At 45.0% G+C, this 15,325-nt stretch overlaps 1 protein-coding gene across 1 annotated transcript in view; it reads right to left on the reverse strand.

Moving 5' to 3' along the window:
* Window positions 1-11,264: 11,264 nt before the first annotated feature.
* Window positions 11,265-15,325, reverse strand: part of KIF14 (kinesin family member 14) — a 45,956-nt gene continuing 41,895 nt past the window's right edge. Inside the window, exons 27-29 of the mRNA XM_045536092.1 lie at window positions 14,965-15,039; window positions 13,682-13,820; window positions 11,265-13,296 (exon numbers count right to left, since the gene is read on the reverse strand). Of these exons, the coding sequence (XP_045392048.1) occupies window positions 12,914-13,296; window positions 13,682-13,820; window positions 14,965-15,039 (597 nt within the window). The 3' untranslated portion in view covers window positions 11,265-12,913. The remainder of the gene's footprint in view (window positions 13,297-13,681; window positions 13,821-14,964; window positions 15,040-15,325) is intronic.

Consider the following 15,325-nt stretch of genomic DNA (forward strand, 5'->3'; position numbering starts at 1 on the left):
CTCTCTCTGGGGCGGGGGGCAGCCAAGGGACAGAGTCCTTCCTCCTGCACCCACAGTAGATCCTTCCCTGCCTCTCAGGTTCAGGGTAAATATGGAACTTTCTTTTTCAAAAAAAATGTATTAAAGGAGAATGAAGAAAATGCCTCAGACCTCGAGCAACCTCAAGAGACTTCTTTGAGTCCCTTGAGGTTACAGGATTCTGCACGTATTTATTACTCTCTGTCTGCCTGCAAGAAGCCACATCCCACAGCGCAATGTTGCTTAGACTATGGAAATCTAGAGAAGCTCTTGTAGAACATTAGCATTTTCTCCCGTCTCTACAGATCTCCTGGTATAACTTGGTAAACTCTGGAGTGCCCTCTGGAGGTCGTGTAGGATTTAGTCCAAGCGTGGGCCTCCTGGGAAACTAGATACGGCACATCTTAACCCATTCAGAGAACAGAGATAATGGAAAAGTGATAAATAAAAACCTTCAGGAAATATAATCACGAAGGTACTCACCGGCACGTGGCTGTGAAGAGGGGGTTCTTCAGGAAAAAGGGCTCATGCTATACGCGTTTTCTTCAGCGCTGCAAACTATTTAATAATCCAGATTAGCGGTGGAGGTGGGAGGTTAGTACGAAAGCAATTCTAGACCGAAATAAGAGTAAAGCTAACCTGAATATTGCTGCTAATAAGAGCTGCCACCTCCGGAGCACTTACTCTGTGCCTGGCCTCCGATGAGCCTCTGACACACAGTCCTGGCTGCTCGTGGCGTGATCTGTAGGCCAACGTTGCCATCACCTGGGAGCTCGTTAGAAATGCAGGCTCGGGCCCTGCCCAGACCAGCTGCGTCCGCATCTGAGTTTAACAAGAGCCCCAGCTGACGCACACGCCCCCGCGTGAGAGGCACCAGACTGCGGATCCAGGTGGTGGTTACAACGTCGCTGCGACGTGGAGTTTGGAGTAACCAAGGGGATGGTATTTATTTGCTCAAGGTGGCCCAGAAAGATACAGAGCGGGAACCAACGCTCAGGTCCCTGCCTCCCTGTCTGATGCCGGTTTTAGATTAAACTTGGCCTAACCTGTTTTCCTCATTGCCCAGCAAACACGGCGTGCAGGGGGGAAAGGGTACGGTGGAGACCTCAGGGGACTCAGCGTCCCCAGCAGGGCCTTTCACTGTCTCCTGGGCGGGTCTTGAACGATCTGCTTCCCTGACTGATGCCAGCGACTTTAGCCCGGACTTTCCGTTCCTGAAGCTGCGGTTTCTACTCAGCCCAAGTCCCTCTGCCCCTCCAGGTTGGAGCTGTAGCTGATAATACCTGCTGATTCACAGGCTCTCAGCAGAACTCCCCAGCCCCCCTCACCCCCAGCTGCTCCCTGACGTGCTGCTAACAGCAGGGGCGCTGCAGGTCGCCGGGGAATCGCAGTGGACACACAGCACTGGGTACCAGGGGAGTGGGAAGAGGACAAAATTGCAAAAGCTTTGCCTTTTCTCCAGACCTTGGCATCTGCTTATTGACCCTTTAATTTTGTACAAAACTCCAGAATTTGGAAAGATCTTTGATCCTTAAAAACTAAGCTAAAATAAAAACAAAATAAAACCCCAGCCTGCACGCAGGAGTCTTTCCCCTTCAGTCCACCTGGCCGCAGCCTCTGCTGCGGACCTGAATTTTGACCCAAAGTCATAACTAACGGGGGAAATGCCAGCGGCAGGGACACCCCGGCGACCACACCGCATGGGAAACAGTCTCTGTATAAGCCAGCACCCAGCTGCAATAGGACTCGTCGGCCAAGAACCCGTCACGTTTGAACCTGGGGAGCAGAGGGAGGATTTTTGAAGAGCCCCTTCAGGAGCAGGGAGGTAAGCCCAGGAGGGACAAAGGACCTTTGACATGGAGGAGAGAGCACGCCAGGCCTCACCAAGAACAGCACTGGCTGTCTATAAATCATGCCTCGCTCACTAGGGCCCTGCCTTTTCTCTGCACACATCTGTTCTGAAGTTAGCTGTGTAGACGGAACAAGAAAGGCAAAGCGTTGGAGTTCTCCGGTTCCCACTGTGTGCTCTTTTAAGGAAAGGCTTCTCAGCGTTGCCAAAAATCCCTGCAGAGATGGCTTCCCCAGACTCCTTCCCCAAATGCCTTTTTAATGCTGTGTGATTACTGCTCGGGGGACAGCCAGGAGCCAAGTCTCTTTGCATAAATCACGAAGAACTTTAAAGGAGACCCGTGCTTGCTCTGAGGATTTAGAAAATACCTAGCGAGCAGAAAATCTATTACGTCACAATGTGTGCATTTTCCAACAATTACTGCCAGGATTATATTTTGGAGCTGGTAGATTAAAAAGTGTCACCCTCAATACTTCAATTTCTTCTCAAGAATAAGGCGAGGAAACCAGTCACTGAGAAGTCAGCGTTCTAACTGCTGAGTCAACTTCATTAATGTTACTGTGCTTGCTCTAAACCCTTCTGCGACTCAATGCAAAGCAAATAGAGGAAAGAAGCAAAAAAGAACCACAGAAATATGAACTATTAGTGTTCTAGAAACCAGTGAACTTTCTGATAATTGCATGTCTACTTCAGAGGCAAAGAGGATAAACTGGAAAATTCTAAGCATATGTAAAGTAGGGCATGAACCTTCGGGAAGCCCTCGTGTATCTGTGACTATCACAGTCAACTGATCACATGACCAGCAAGGTCTAAATTTGTCTAGGTGTCCCCAGAAACATGGTAGCTCACCCACTCACAGAGCTTTTTGAAAATATCAATGGGAACCTCGATTCAATTTGACTTTTTGCATGTATTTCCCAGCATTGTTTTCTGAGTATTGGGCCATGGCTATAAAACATGAAATTTCGACACCCCTTCAACCCCAAAGTAGCAATTTCCAAAGTAGCATTTTCAAGAGTCATCTGGTCAATGTTTTAGACCTGCAAGGAGGTAATTCCTATAAATATCAGAACATCCTGATGAGGGTAGGGATTTGGTTTCGGGATGATTCAAGCACATCACATTTATTGTGTAGTCAAACCTCTCTACTAGGCCAGGCACAGTGGCTCACGCCTGTGATCCTAACATTCTGGGAGGCTGAGGCGGGTGGATTGTTTGAACTCAGGAGTTCGAGACCAGCCTGAGCAAGAGTGAGACCCCGTCTCTACTAAAAAATAGAAAGAAATTATATGGACAGCTAAGATTATATATATAGAAAAAATTAGCGGGGCATGGTGGCGCATGCCTGTAGTCCCAGCTACTCGGGAGGCTGAGGCAGGAGGATCGCTTGAGCCCAGGAGTTTGAGGTTGCTGTGAGCTAGGCTGACGCCACGGCACTCTAGCCCATGCAACAGAGTGAGACTCTGTCTCAAAAAAAATAAATAAAAGTTAAGAGTGAAAATCTTCCTTTTTTATATTATCTGCATCAGATCATTTCTAAGGTTACAAAAGCTCCTAATAAGAGGACAGGATTTATTTTGAAAGTGGTTACCGTCTTAACCAGTGACAAAAACTGGCAGAAACTAAAAAATGACTAATAAGAATTAAACGTAATTCGAAGCACTTGTGTTTTACTGAAGTGTAGTGATTTCCTGCAAATCTTGCCAGGTGCCGTCTCCGGCAGCGAGGTGGGCCGGTGGGTGGTGGAGAGTGAGCCTTCCCGCCAGAGGGCACTGGGTTCAAATCCAGCCCCGGCGCTTGTTCACCGTGCGACCTTCAATCTGTCCTCCGTGTATGTCATGGTGAAACGAAGGGGCTCTTGTGAAGACGAACGAACAGTGTCTGGCCGTTCGCACGTGCTCGTCTCGTCAACACGCTTAGCAATGTCGCGGGAGGTTAAGCAACAGACCGGCATTTGCGAAGCTGCGTCGCTGGCCCTGTGCTTCCGGCCCCCTCCTAGTCGGGGCCTTTGGCGTTTGCGACAGGAATTTCAGGCTTCTTGACTTGATGGGGGGAAAATGCAGAGGCTGAAGGGCCGCCCTGTAAGCCCAGCCCCATTAGGTGACTGCAAACCTTGCAGACACGAACTAACATGTCAGCGCTGGTTTATGTGTGAAGCGAGGTGCGTCCCTCGCCTGGCAGCACGCCGTATTTACTGGGATGAAGACCTGAAACCCAGCACCTCTGCGGGCGTCGCCGCCGCGCCCACCCTGCCCCGCCGCGCAGCCGCGTCGCCCTCGCCCTACGGTGCCGCGGTGGCCCTGGCCGAGCTCACGTCCAGGCAGCTCAGAGCACCCGGCCCGTCCCCACCGCGTCCTCCGCGGTCCTTAGAGGCGAAGTGGAACTGAGTCTGCGTTGAGCCAAAACCCCCAAAGAAGAGAAATTTTGCATTCTGCCATGGCTGGGGGGATGGGCTTCCCTGCTGCCCTACCATGCCCTGTCCCAGGGCACTGAAGTCCCCCACACCTGGACTCGGGTGACAGTAGTCTTGTAACTGAAGACAGGCAGCTGCAGTAGAACCTGCTCGTGTGCGTGTGCAAGGGGTGTGTGCGTGTGCATGGGGCGTGTGCATGGGGTGTGTGCGTGTGCATGGGGTGTGTGCATGGGTGTGTGCGTGTGCATGGTGTGTGTGCAAGGGGTGTGTGCGTGTGCATGGGGTGTGTGCATGGGTGTGTGCGTGTGCATGGGGTGTGTGCAAGGGGTGTGTGCGTGTGCGTGGTGTGTGTGCGTGTGCATGGTGCGTGTGCAAGGGGTGTGTGCGTGTGCATGGTGTGTGTGCATGGGGTGTGTGCGTGTGCATGGTGTGTGTGCATGGGGTGTGTGTGTGAGAGAGAGAGAGTCAGCAGGAAGCAAGCCAGTAGCCACAATGACCACTTACTTGGTGCTAACCTGTGTCTGGGCACAGCGCCCGGTCACTTTCACACATCGTCTCCACGCCCTCTCTCCTTCCGCTCTCTGCAGACTCTGCTCCCTCCGGAAACCAACAGGTCTCAGCATCTTCATCTTGGAGGATTTTCACAGCCCCCCTCTCCGCTGCCGGTTCCCTCTGCTGTGGGAGGAGGAGAGCGGCTTCCAGGACCGAGAGGCAGAGAGGAGGGACAGGAAGGGTGTGGGGTGATTCCTTTTCTCTTCGCTGCTGTTTGGTAGATTTTTCCCCCACCCCTTTGTTTTTCTTTGATTATCCCTTGAAACTACAAAAGTCAAGCCTATTAATAGCCCTCAATTCCACATTCAGGATCACGTCCCTCCATTAACGTGACTTTGACTTTATTATGTTAATAGAACATTTGTCCCCTTTTTCCGCCTAGAGTTCCTTACAAAGCACTTTGCCATTAATTTGACACTGGAAGGCACCCTGCCCAGTCCCTCTTTCCTAACTCTTCAATTCTCCTTCTGATGGGGAAGGAGATTCGAAGAGGGAGGAGGAGGGACGGGGCGTTTCCTCCACACCCCCAACAAGCCCAGGAGGTCAGTTGCCTTTCTGGGTCTAAGTCCCCTTTCACTCTGCTCCACTTCGGCGAGCTGACCCCATGCGAACGACACCAAGGGGCTCCCCTGGCCTCTGCCTCCCTGTCGGCCTGGCCCATGGGGAGCTTCAGCCAGAGACCGCAGGAGGCAGGAGAGAGAGGACGTGGCCGGCATCTCCCCAGCTCCCTCACTGTGGCGTCACATCGGGCCAGCTAGGTCCCCGACCAAGGGACTCCTATCAGGTCGTCCCCTTCACGCAGTCTTATTACAAAAAAAAAAAGTCTAAGTACAAGATATAATCAATTCTTCCTATACCCAAACTTTTTTTTTTGAGGCAATGAAAATTTCATAATAATCTTTAGGCTTTAGAATCTGCCCAGTTTCCAAGGTGTGGCTGGGATGGTCATGTTGACACCAACACAGATTACTTGTCCCTGTTTTACAAAGCAAAGGTCCTTGTCCCAAACTTTGTGGATCCCAAGCTGCTCCCCAGCTGGGTCCTGGGACTGCAGGGTCGCTTAATAAGCTTAACCCCTACAGAGCCTCAAGGGAAGAGTTCCTGACCCCGAAAGATGTATGTGCACTACTTCAAGTGCTGGGAGAGCATCCCTGCCCAAGTTTTCATTTTTATTAACTCTTTGAGTTTGGTCCTGCCTGACTGGAGAAGAGTCCCTTCCACTTTGTGGAAGGACAGCTCCTGAGGACGACCCCCGTCTCTCCCCTTGGCTATGCCCCATCCCCCAACAGTCTGTTCTCCACACAGCAGAAAGAATGAACTTTCCAAAACGTAAATCAGATCATAGAATTCCTCTACATAAAACCCTGCAATGGTTCTCTATCCAGAGTTAAATCCCCAGTCTCTAAGGCCAAGGCCCTCCATGCTCTGCCCTCTCACCTTACTGACTGACTCTGATCTGCTACCGCTCCCTGCTGCCCGGCCTGAGGCCCGCAGGACCCGGCTGCCTTAGGGCTTGGCATTTGCTGTTTGCTCGGCCCCCAGGTCTCTGCCCCAGGCATCTGCAGAGCTGATGTCATCATTGCTTGAAGGTCTCTGCTTTTACGTCACCACATCTGTGAGGACTTCCTTGACCACCCTACACAAAATAGCGACACCTTCTCTGACCACCCTAGCACCTTCTGTCCCCCTGGAATCCGTAGCACGGATCATTACCAGATACAGTATAGCTGTTATCTATAATACATAACAGAGCTGTTATGAAATTAAGACTTCATGAACATTCAACTGAATGTAAGACATTCAATTACATTTTTAAAAGCTTATGCATTTCAGTTTCCAAAATTAAACGTGTGTATTTTATAGCCCCAGTCAGCGTTTCGATGTTAATAGCGTCAAAAGCTTTGTGCTAAAATCGAGTGTTGCTCAGAAAGATGTGCACTGTGTATTAGAGTTGAAATTTAACAGTTTCAAGTGATTTTTCACAGGCTTATGCTATATTAGAAGCATTAATACATTGTTCAAAAGATCTGCAATATTAGGATGTTAATTTTTATCTACCTTCTGCCCTCATTAAATAGAAAACCCTTGGAAGAATGACCATGTTTCCTGATCTTTGTTGCAAATGCCAAATGGATGTGTGAAAGAGTTGATTTTGTGCCATTTTTCGTTTGGCCTGTACTGTCCACAGGAGCTCTTAGCCAGCGAGGACGAGAACAAAGGCAGCATTCAGCTTCCCTGCCCGGGCGGGCGGGCACAGCAGAGGGCAGGGAACCCTCGCACAAACAGCACACGGCTCTGTCTCAGCTGCCTGAAGTGACAGAACACAAGCTCTGTTTGTCACGACTGGTGTGAACTACGAAAGAAATCTCAGTTGGAACAAAACACTCATTGCCTTTGAGATAAGCAGAAAATTTTTAAATCCTTCTAAAAATTGGTGTTAGGTTTAAGAGCAAACACCTTCTACTTTAAAAAGGGGCCCATGACTTGTCTTAGGCCCGTGTGGCAGCTGGCACGCTGAGGTCTTAAACTAGGCAGCCTGTGACAGTGTTAGGCGGTTCTGCAAGAACCTCGGCGGTTGTCAGCTGTCTGCCTTGCCTGGAGGTGTCGCAATTGAGCCAGTGAGTGACCCACCACCCCAGGGGCGCTCGGCTCTGTTGCTACCAGAGAAGTGACTTCTGCCTGTTTGGGCTGCATTTGCATCAAAATATTATAATAAAAGTAAGTGCCACTTATCGACAGATACTGAGTTAGTTCTCATCTTTGCACAGTAGAAAATATCTATGAAGCTGAGAAAACATTTATGGGCCCATCCTCACCCCAGACCAGTTAAATCAAAAATTTCTGGGAGTCAGGGATCCGGTGTTGGTATTTTTAAAAAGCTACTTGGGTGATAACCGCTGTGCACCCAGGTTTAGGACTCTGCTCTTGGCGGCCAAGGGCAGAACGTCTGGATCCAGATCATCTGGGTTCATCTCACCTTCATTACTTACTTTTCCCAGCTGTGTGACAATGGGCAAGTCATTCAACCTTTCTGTGCTTCACTTTTCCCAACTTTAAGACACCGATAATAATAGCAACTAACTCAGAAGGCTGTTGTGAAGATTAAGTGCATTAATGCATCACTATTTAATAAGTGTTGGCCTTCACTGTTTTTATATTTAATGAAATTGTGGACAACCCTTGAAAGTCTCCAGAAAATTCTTTCCACGTCTACTCAGAAGCTGTCGGGAATGTGTGTGGTACAGAACAGAGCCTCTTCTCTGCTCAGCAGCAAAGGTAACTATGTGTCCCCTGATTTGGGTCCTAATTTATCTGAACCAGCTCTCGGGGCCCGGTCCTTGAACTTCGTGTGCCTCTTGTTCCTCTGCCGAGACGCTGCGGCTCTCCTGATCTCCAGCATCTCGCGGAAACTGTTGGCAGTTGATGCCCTGCAACTGCTGCTTCGTTATGTAAACATCAGGTCAAGAGCAAGACCCTGAGAGTTCGGCTCCAACCGGCTGAAACCCACGGCCAGCGAGCCTTCCAGAGGCCACGCTCCCCTCATATTTATTTACCTGGCAGGCGGCAGAATGACCCCGTTTTGCTTTATGTGCAAAACTTTCCTCCCAGGCCAATTTTCTGGTGCCCCCCGATGACATATTGCAAAATGAAATAAAAGTATCAAGAACAGTAATTTATGCCTGAAATACATCTTCTGAGAGCTACAGATACCTACCACGTCGACCTCTCCTAGCCTGAACCTGAGCTGTCACCCACATTAAATTACTTTCTAAATCAGTGGTAAACTTTACATCATAAAATACCATTCATAGCCACATCAATCCAACCAGAAATCTGCATTACTCTCTTGACCCGAACTCCTAGGTACCCACAATTCACAGATCGACCAGCTTTGCTCTGTCGATATGCCTCGCCCTGGTGGTGTATTACACTAATAGATTACTGGAGCCGCGGCTCGCTCCCTTGACGTGTAAGAGCAATACGTTAGGAGAGCCCCCGCTCACCTGGATGATGTATGGCGGAAACGGTCGTCGGGGAGGCATGCTGGTGATGCACAGCCCAAGCAAGGGCACCAGGTGGCAGAGAGCAAGTGCAAAGTGGGCTCTGTTTAGCCTGTGGAGGCAAAGAGGAACACAGCGGGGACCCCACCAGGCCACGTTCCCACTGGCCCCACAAGGCCCCCCCGTTTGCAGGAAAGCGAGCAACGGCACACACAGGTAAAAAGCTAGGTCTTAACCACGTCTGCATTAGAAATGATTTTTTGCAATTACCATAAATCTCTCCAGAGGCTGGGATGAAAACAAAGACACAGAGATTTTATTCTGATTTTTCGGATGTATATTCCATAATAAAATTAATAAAGGAAATTGCATAATTCCTCTATGTAAAACCCTGCAGTGGTCCTCTATCCAGAGTTAAATCCCAAGTCTCTAAGGCCAAGGCCCTCCATGCTCTGCCCTCTCACCTTACTGATTAACTCTGATCTGCTACCACTCCCTGCTGCCCGGCCTGAGGACTGCAGGACTCCGAGCTGCCCTAGGGCTTGGCATCTGCTGTTTGCTGGGCCCCCAGTTCTGTCCCCCAGGCATCCGCGTAGTGATGAAAAATCACTAATTTTTAAATTACTGGGCAATGGGGAAAACTGTAGATGCGTGTGTGCCTCAAAAGATAGATATACAAGAACGTCCATATCAGCATTACTGTAATAACCAAACCAAAGAATGACACACGGCCCATCAGCTATAGAGTGGAGTGTCAATTAACTGTGTCCACAATAATCCCCACAGCAAACAGCAACAGCATTCTTTTTAGCTTATGACTCTGTGACCAGCTGTTCCAGGCTGGGCTCTGGAAGGTTGAAGGGGAGGTGCTGCGTCACATGTCCCTCATCCTGCTCCTAGGACAAGCCTGCACCTGCCTGTTTCACGGCAATGACAAGAGAAACAAGCGCTAGCAAACCCAATCTTGTTTTGTTTTTTCTGTTTGTTTTGAGAGACAGGATGTCACTCTGTTGCCCAAGCTGGAGTGCAGTGGCTCAATCATAGTTTATTGTGACCTCCAACTCTTGGGTTCAAGCGATCCTCCCACCTCAGCCTCCCAAGTAGAGTGGGACTCCAGGATCGTGTGACCAAGCCCGGCTATTTCTTTTATTTTTGTAGAGACTGGGTTTCGCTATGTTGCCCAGGCTAGTCTCTCACTCCTGGCCTCAAGCAGTCCTCCCACCTTGGATCCAACAAGTTGGGCTTTCAAAAGTCTATGATGAGGCAATCTAATCTTTTTCAGACTTCTTTGACTTAACAACAAAAGCATATCTGGCATTAAGTAAATAATTGTTGGGATGAGTGGATGAACCTAGCTATCAGATGATACTAAAACAAAGTAAATGCCCATACTCCATGCCTAAAAGTTCCATAAACTAATATTGGTTAAAGGAAAGACAGTCTTGACGATAGCATGCAATGACTGTAACTTGCAAAATCTAGAACACGCACTTACCTGATGAATCATACACAGGAAACTGGGCACATCAACCTTTTAACAGAACCAAACTATCAATACCTTTTCCCCTCATCTGCAGTACATGAATTCTTACTTGCCATATTTAGGCAAAACCTCAAAATGGTTATTGGCACATGGTCAGGCTCCGCAAACTCAAGTATGCCAGCTAGCGAACTAGACAAAACAATGTTTTGCTACAAAATTTCAGATGGACCCCATCTGATGGACACACTCATGTCATACCTTACTTAAGGGCAGTAGGATATCATTTAGTTATTTTTATTACCAGTTTACTATCATGGAACAAAATGGTGGCAGACATATTTTCAAACATCCCGCGTTTGAAGGATTGCAACTGTGGCCCGGTGGCAGACGTCATACATCGCATGTGCTTGCACCAAGTGTGATCTTGTGGACACAGCAAGGGTTTGTAGCTGGTCATGAAAAGAAGGAAGGACACTAACATTTACTAACAGACTTGCCAGGAGTTACTCCAACATTTTTCTCATTAAATGCTTATGTACACAGTCCACAAGGTGGTATTACTTTTCTTTCTGCAGATGAGGAAATGGGTGTAAAGGCAGCAAGTAACTCATCCAAGTCGCGTAGCTACTCAGCAGCCTCGCTGGAATTCACACTCCAAATGCGTGAAAAATAGGTCAAACTCCAAAGCTTGGGCTAAATCTATTCCAGGCATAACCAACTAAAGAAAGGCAGAAAAATGTTTAAAAAAAAAAAAAACTAAGTAGCTGTCATAACAAATATTAGTATTTGTTTAGTGTTTCCTAACTATTTATTTCATTTGCAGTACGAGGATAGCTATTATCAAGGCAGAGCTAATACAGCAGTTTTGAGTCAGGAGTAAAGTAAATGAAGAAAATCAATAAAATAAAAAGCCTTAGACCAAGAGACTATTCTAATGCTGACAAAATTTATTAAAAGTATTCTCTTTGTAATATTTCTTATCAGTTCACATGATTCCAATAGCAAATTTTTTTCACCATTCAAATACAGTATAACAATTTATTTAGTATAAATATATATACACATATATATATACACAAAATGCTACAAGGACATTAAAAAGTTTTTGACCAACGAAGTCATGAGTTTAAAAGGCAGAAACTAAAGATTAAATACTGAACACTAAAATGAAACGGCCACACAGATACTCCAGGAAGTTCTTCAAAGAAGTACAACCTTCAGGAAAAACCCTTGTATGCACATCTACACTCCATCAACTTGACGGCAAAGGTGCTAATTGCCAGAGCACTGACTGATAAAAATGTGTGGAACTTCAGAAAGAATTCAAGCTCAAATGCCAAAAATAAAAGAAAAAAAAAGAAAATGAAAGCACCATTTTAAAGCACCTAAAAACACAACACATGGTTCACTAATATTGTTCTGACTGTAATGACGAGTATTTATTTACAATCTCTCCCTAACAAGGACACTGTCAGATTTACTCACTTGGTACTAACAGCCAGTCTCAGCTAGCATGCCAAATGCACAAGCGTCTGCAAGTGAAGAGGGCAAACAAAACGATCCGGTTATTTGCAAGAATTATTCCCAGGAACTGCTGGCCCAAGCAGAGTTACTAACTATCTTTTCAAATTATACATATTCTTGAGGTCAAAAATGTCAAACTATTTCCTTAATATAAGATGCCACAAGTAGAATACTGTTTTTATTACTTGCTATAGATCATAGATTTTTTAAAGCTGTGAAATATAAGGATCTTTGATCTTCACCAAATCCTACACAAACTCTTTCATTATGCCTTTAACAAAACAAGCACTAGCAAGAAAAGGTCCGGCCTGTGATCGCCCAACCCCATGCAACAGGTGAGTGTGATTCTGGCAACATTTAATTAGTTTTACATTGTATTCATACAGCCCCCATCATGGAACATAGATAACACAGTAAAGTACTATGCCAGTAAGCCACATTATTAATACAAAAGCATACTCTATTTAGGTAGCTACTTATAATTTGGAAAGAAACAAGAAACTACCCCCTTGAACATACTATTCAAAATGGCAACCAGTGAACCCTTTGAGAAAAGAGTTTTAGCTTTAACAATACAAGGAAGCTGTCCTAGTTAAATTTGTATAGCAATTCACCATAAACCTCATCCTAGCTATTTGCAGGGGAGAGAAGGCACAGGCACAAGTTGATTGTCCAGGTTTCCATTTAGGGGAAAATAACCATTCACAAACAGACTAATGAACCAATCAGAGATAGCATATCAGTGTTAAATTTAAGGCAACATGAAACTAGAAACATGACCATTCACTTGGTCCTGAATTCCTAATTTGATTCTGTGGCCTCAATGTTCTGACATGGCAAATATCCTATTTAAAATTTCTGAGAAACTTCTGCACACACATTCACGCATTTTGAAACCCAGGATTCCATGATCCTTACATTTTCCATACCCAATGCAAGGCCACAAAAACCAAAGGCTTGGACTTCTTTGAAATATTTGCACAGATTTCTTGCTATATTCTCCTGCACAAGGAAAACTGCCCACCACGTGTTCGTCCTCTCTCCTAGGTGGATGAAGTGCCCGTGTGTCGTGTTCACACCCACTGAACCTGGCTGGCTGCGCTCCCCCCTGAGCTCCCTGCCAGCGACGAGCCATGGAGCTCACAGACGCGCTTCGGCACTCCTTTCTTCCCCCTGCAGTCAGTCCTGCTTGATTTTAACTGTCGTTGCGCGGCTTCTATGGGATTTTGATTACAAGTTTCCCAGGGTTTCAACAAATCGGGTCTTTCTTCAGATTCGAAGCCTAAGAGGAGAGACTTAGCTAGAGATTCCAGTTCCCTGCGGCCGCCCTGAGCTGCGCTGTCCTCACAGCGGCCGGCAGAGGCAGAGGGCACACTGCAGTCACCGCGCAAGTCACCGGCCAAGGTGCAAATGCTTTCAACACAGTTCTTGAGAAGATTTACATCATTGTTGCATCCTATGGAAGAGGGAGAGGGAAAAATTAATTAACCTTTTTAGTTTTTATCTAGTATTTATGACTTTTGTATGACTCTAGATATCTTTTAACTCCAAGTGACCCTATCAAAGACAATTCCAAACTATTTAAGATTAGTCAGCTAAAGTGCTTATCTGCTAGATAAGTGTCTGGTTTTTTAGGAACTAATTATTTAGGCAGAAATACTTATGTTAAGTGGGAATTCAGTTATACAAGTTCCTATATTGGTAACTAATATCAATGAAGTAGCATTAGGTAAGCTTTAGTTAATGACTAAAAAATGAAAAGGCTAGAAATGTAAAGGAAAAATATCTAAGATTCCTCAAATTATAAAATTCTGATTACTAATTCCATTTGTAGTATATACCTCTCAGTGAAGAAATAACAATTTGAATAGTTTGCTCTAAGCAATGTCTTAACTTCAAGAATTCTGGAGCAAGATTAATCATCTTCTTGAAATCTTGGTATTCACAATTTTCTTCTTGTACTTGAGTTCTGAAACTTTTCTGTGTAAATAAAGTTAATATTTTTAAAAATACACAACAGGTTATATGGCAGTAAGACTTAAGTCAATATGATTTCAATTGCCAGAATCTTATCTTTAAGAAAGAAAGTTTAATTTCCTTACCAGTACTTAACTCTATTTCTGTAAGCAAGACTAAAATACAATATAATAATTACTGTTTTTCAAAAGAAATAAGAAATTTCAATTAATTTTAAATCAAAATCCTATCATCCGCCGGGCGCGGTGGCTCATGCCTGTAATCCTAGCACTCTGGGAGGCCGAGGCGGGTGGATCACTCGAGGCCAGGAGTTCGTGACCACCCTGAGCAACAGTGAGACCCCGTCTCTATTAAAAATAGAAAGAAATTATCTGGCCAACTAAAATATATATAGAAAAAATTAGCCGGGCATGGTGGTGCATGCCTGTAGTCCCAGCTACTCGGGAGGCTGAGGCAGTAGGATCACTTAAGCCCAGGGGTTTGAGGTTGCTGTGAGCTAGGCTGATGCCACGGCACTCACTCTAGCCTGGGCAACAGAGCGAGACTCTGTCTCAAAAAAAAAAAAAAAAAAAAAAACAACACAAAATCCTATCATCCTATTACATGAGAATGGAATAAAGCAACAGTATGATTTATTACCTAATATTATAAAAGATAAATTTATTTAACTTTTAAAAGTTCAACTTTATCACATCTTCCATTTACTTTGTTTAAATAAAAAAACTCAAGCCATAGTAATTATTCTCCTTTTTAATACATTGATTATATACTTAGTCTGTATTTTTCTATTTGCCTGTGACAAGGGAATAAAATAATTTGTCTAATTCATTATATTTTAAAATCTTTGAGCAGATAGATTATTAAACACAATTTTTTTAGCCTATAATGACTATCTAAGTAAAAGCTCAGTTAAAACCAGTAGTAGTAAGAAACATACTAATATTAATTTCTATACAATTCCTTACCTATTACTAAAACTAGTAAGTTATGATACCCAAGAGGAAGCGGCTAGAGAGCTACTGTACATGCTGCAATTAAACATGCACAAAGGATAAAAACTAAGATAAAAATATCTATGCTTGAACCAAGTGAAATCATAAAATATACTAAACAAAATTAACCAAAAATAATGTAAAGTTTCTCTTACTATTTTCCATTCAGTAAAAATGTTTTCAAGAGATCTGATCAACTCCATGGCATTAGCTTTCATCTGTTCGGTAACCTACAGAGAATGTTAAATATTTTATTATATGGAACCAGATTAAAAAAAAAAAAGTTCTAGTCTAGAAGCCAGAAGACTGGAGTTCTATTTCTGGGATTGCAATTAAATAGTTCAAGAGTACCTAAATCATGTAAGTGGAATTTCTTTCAAATTAAATTGACACTGATTTCTATATTAAATATAGACCCTCTGATATTTATTTATAATGGCAGAATTTGTCTTATATTTAAATATTCATAGGTATAAAATTTCCAAAATTTCCCTTGGAAGGGAGTAAGCAACATAT

The sequence above is a fragment of the Lemur catta genome, chromosome 23 (assembly GCF_020740605.2).
Source record: "Lemur catta isolate mLemCat1 chromosome 23, mLemCat1.pri, whole genome shotgun sequence".
Classification (NCBI taxonomy): domain Eukaryota; kingdom Metazoa; phylum Chordata; class Mammalia; order Primates; family Lemuridae; genus Lemur; species Lemur catta.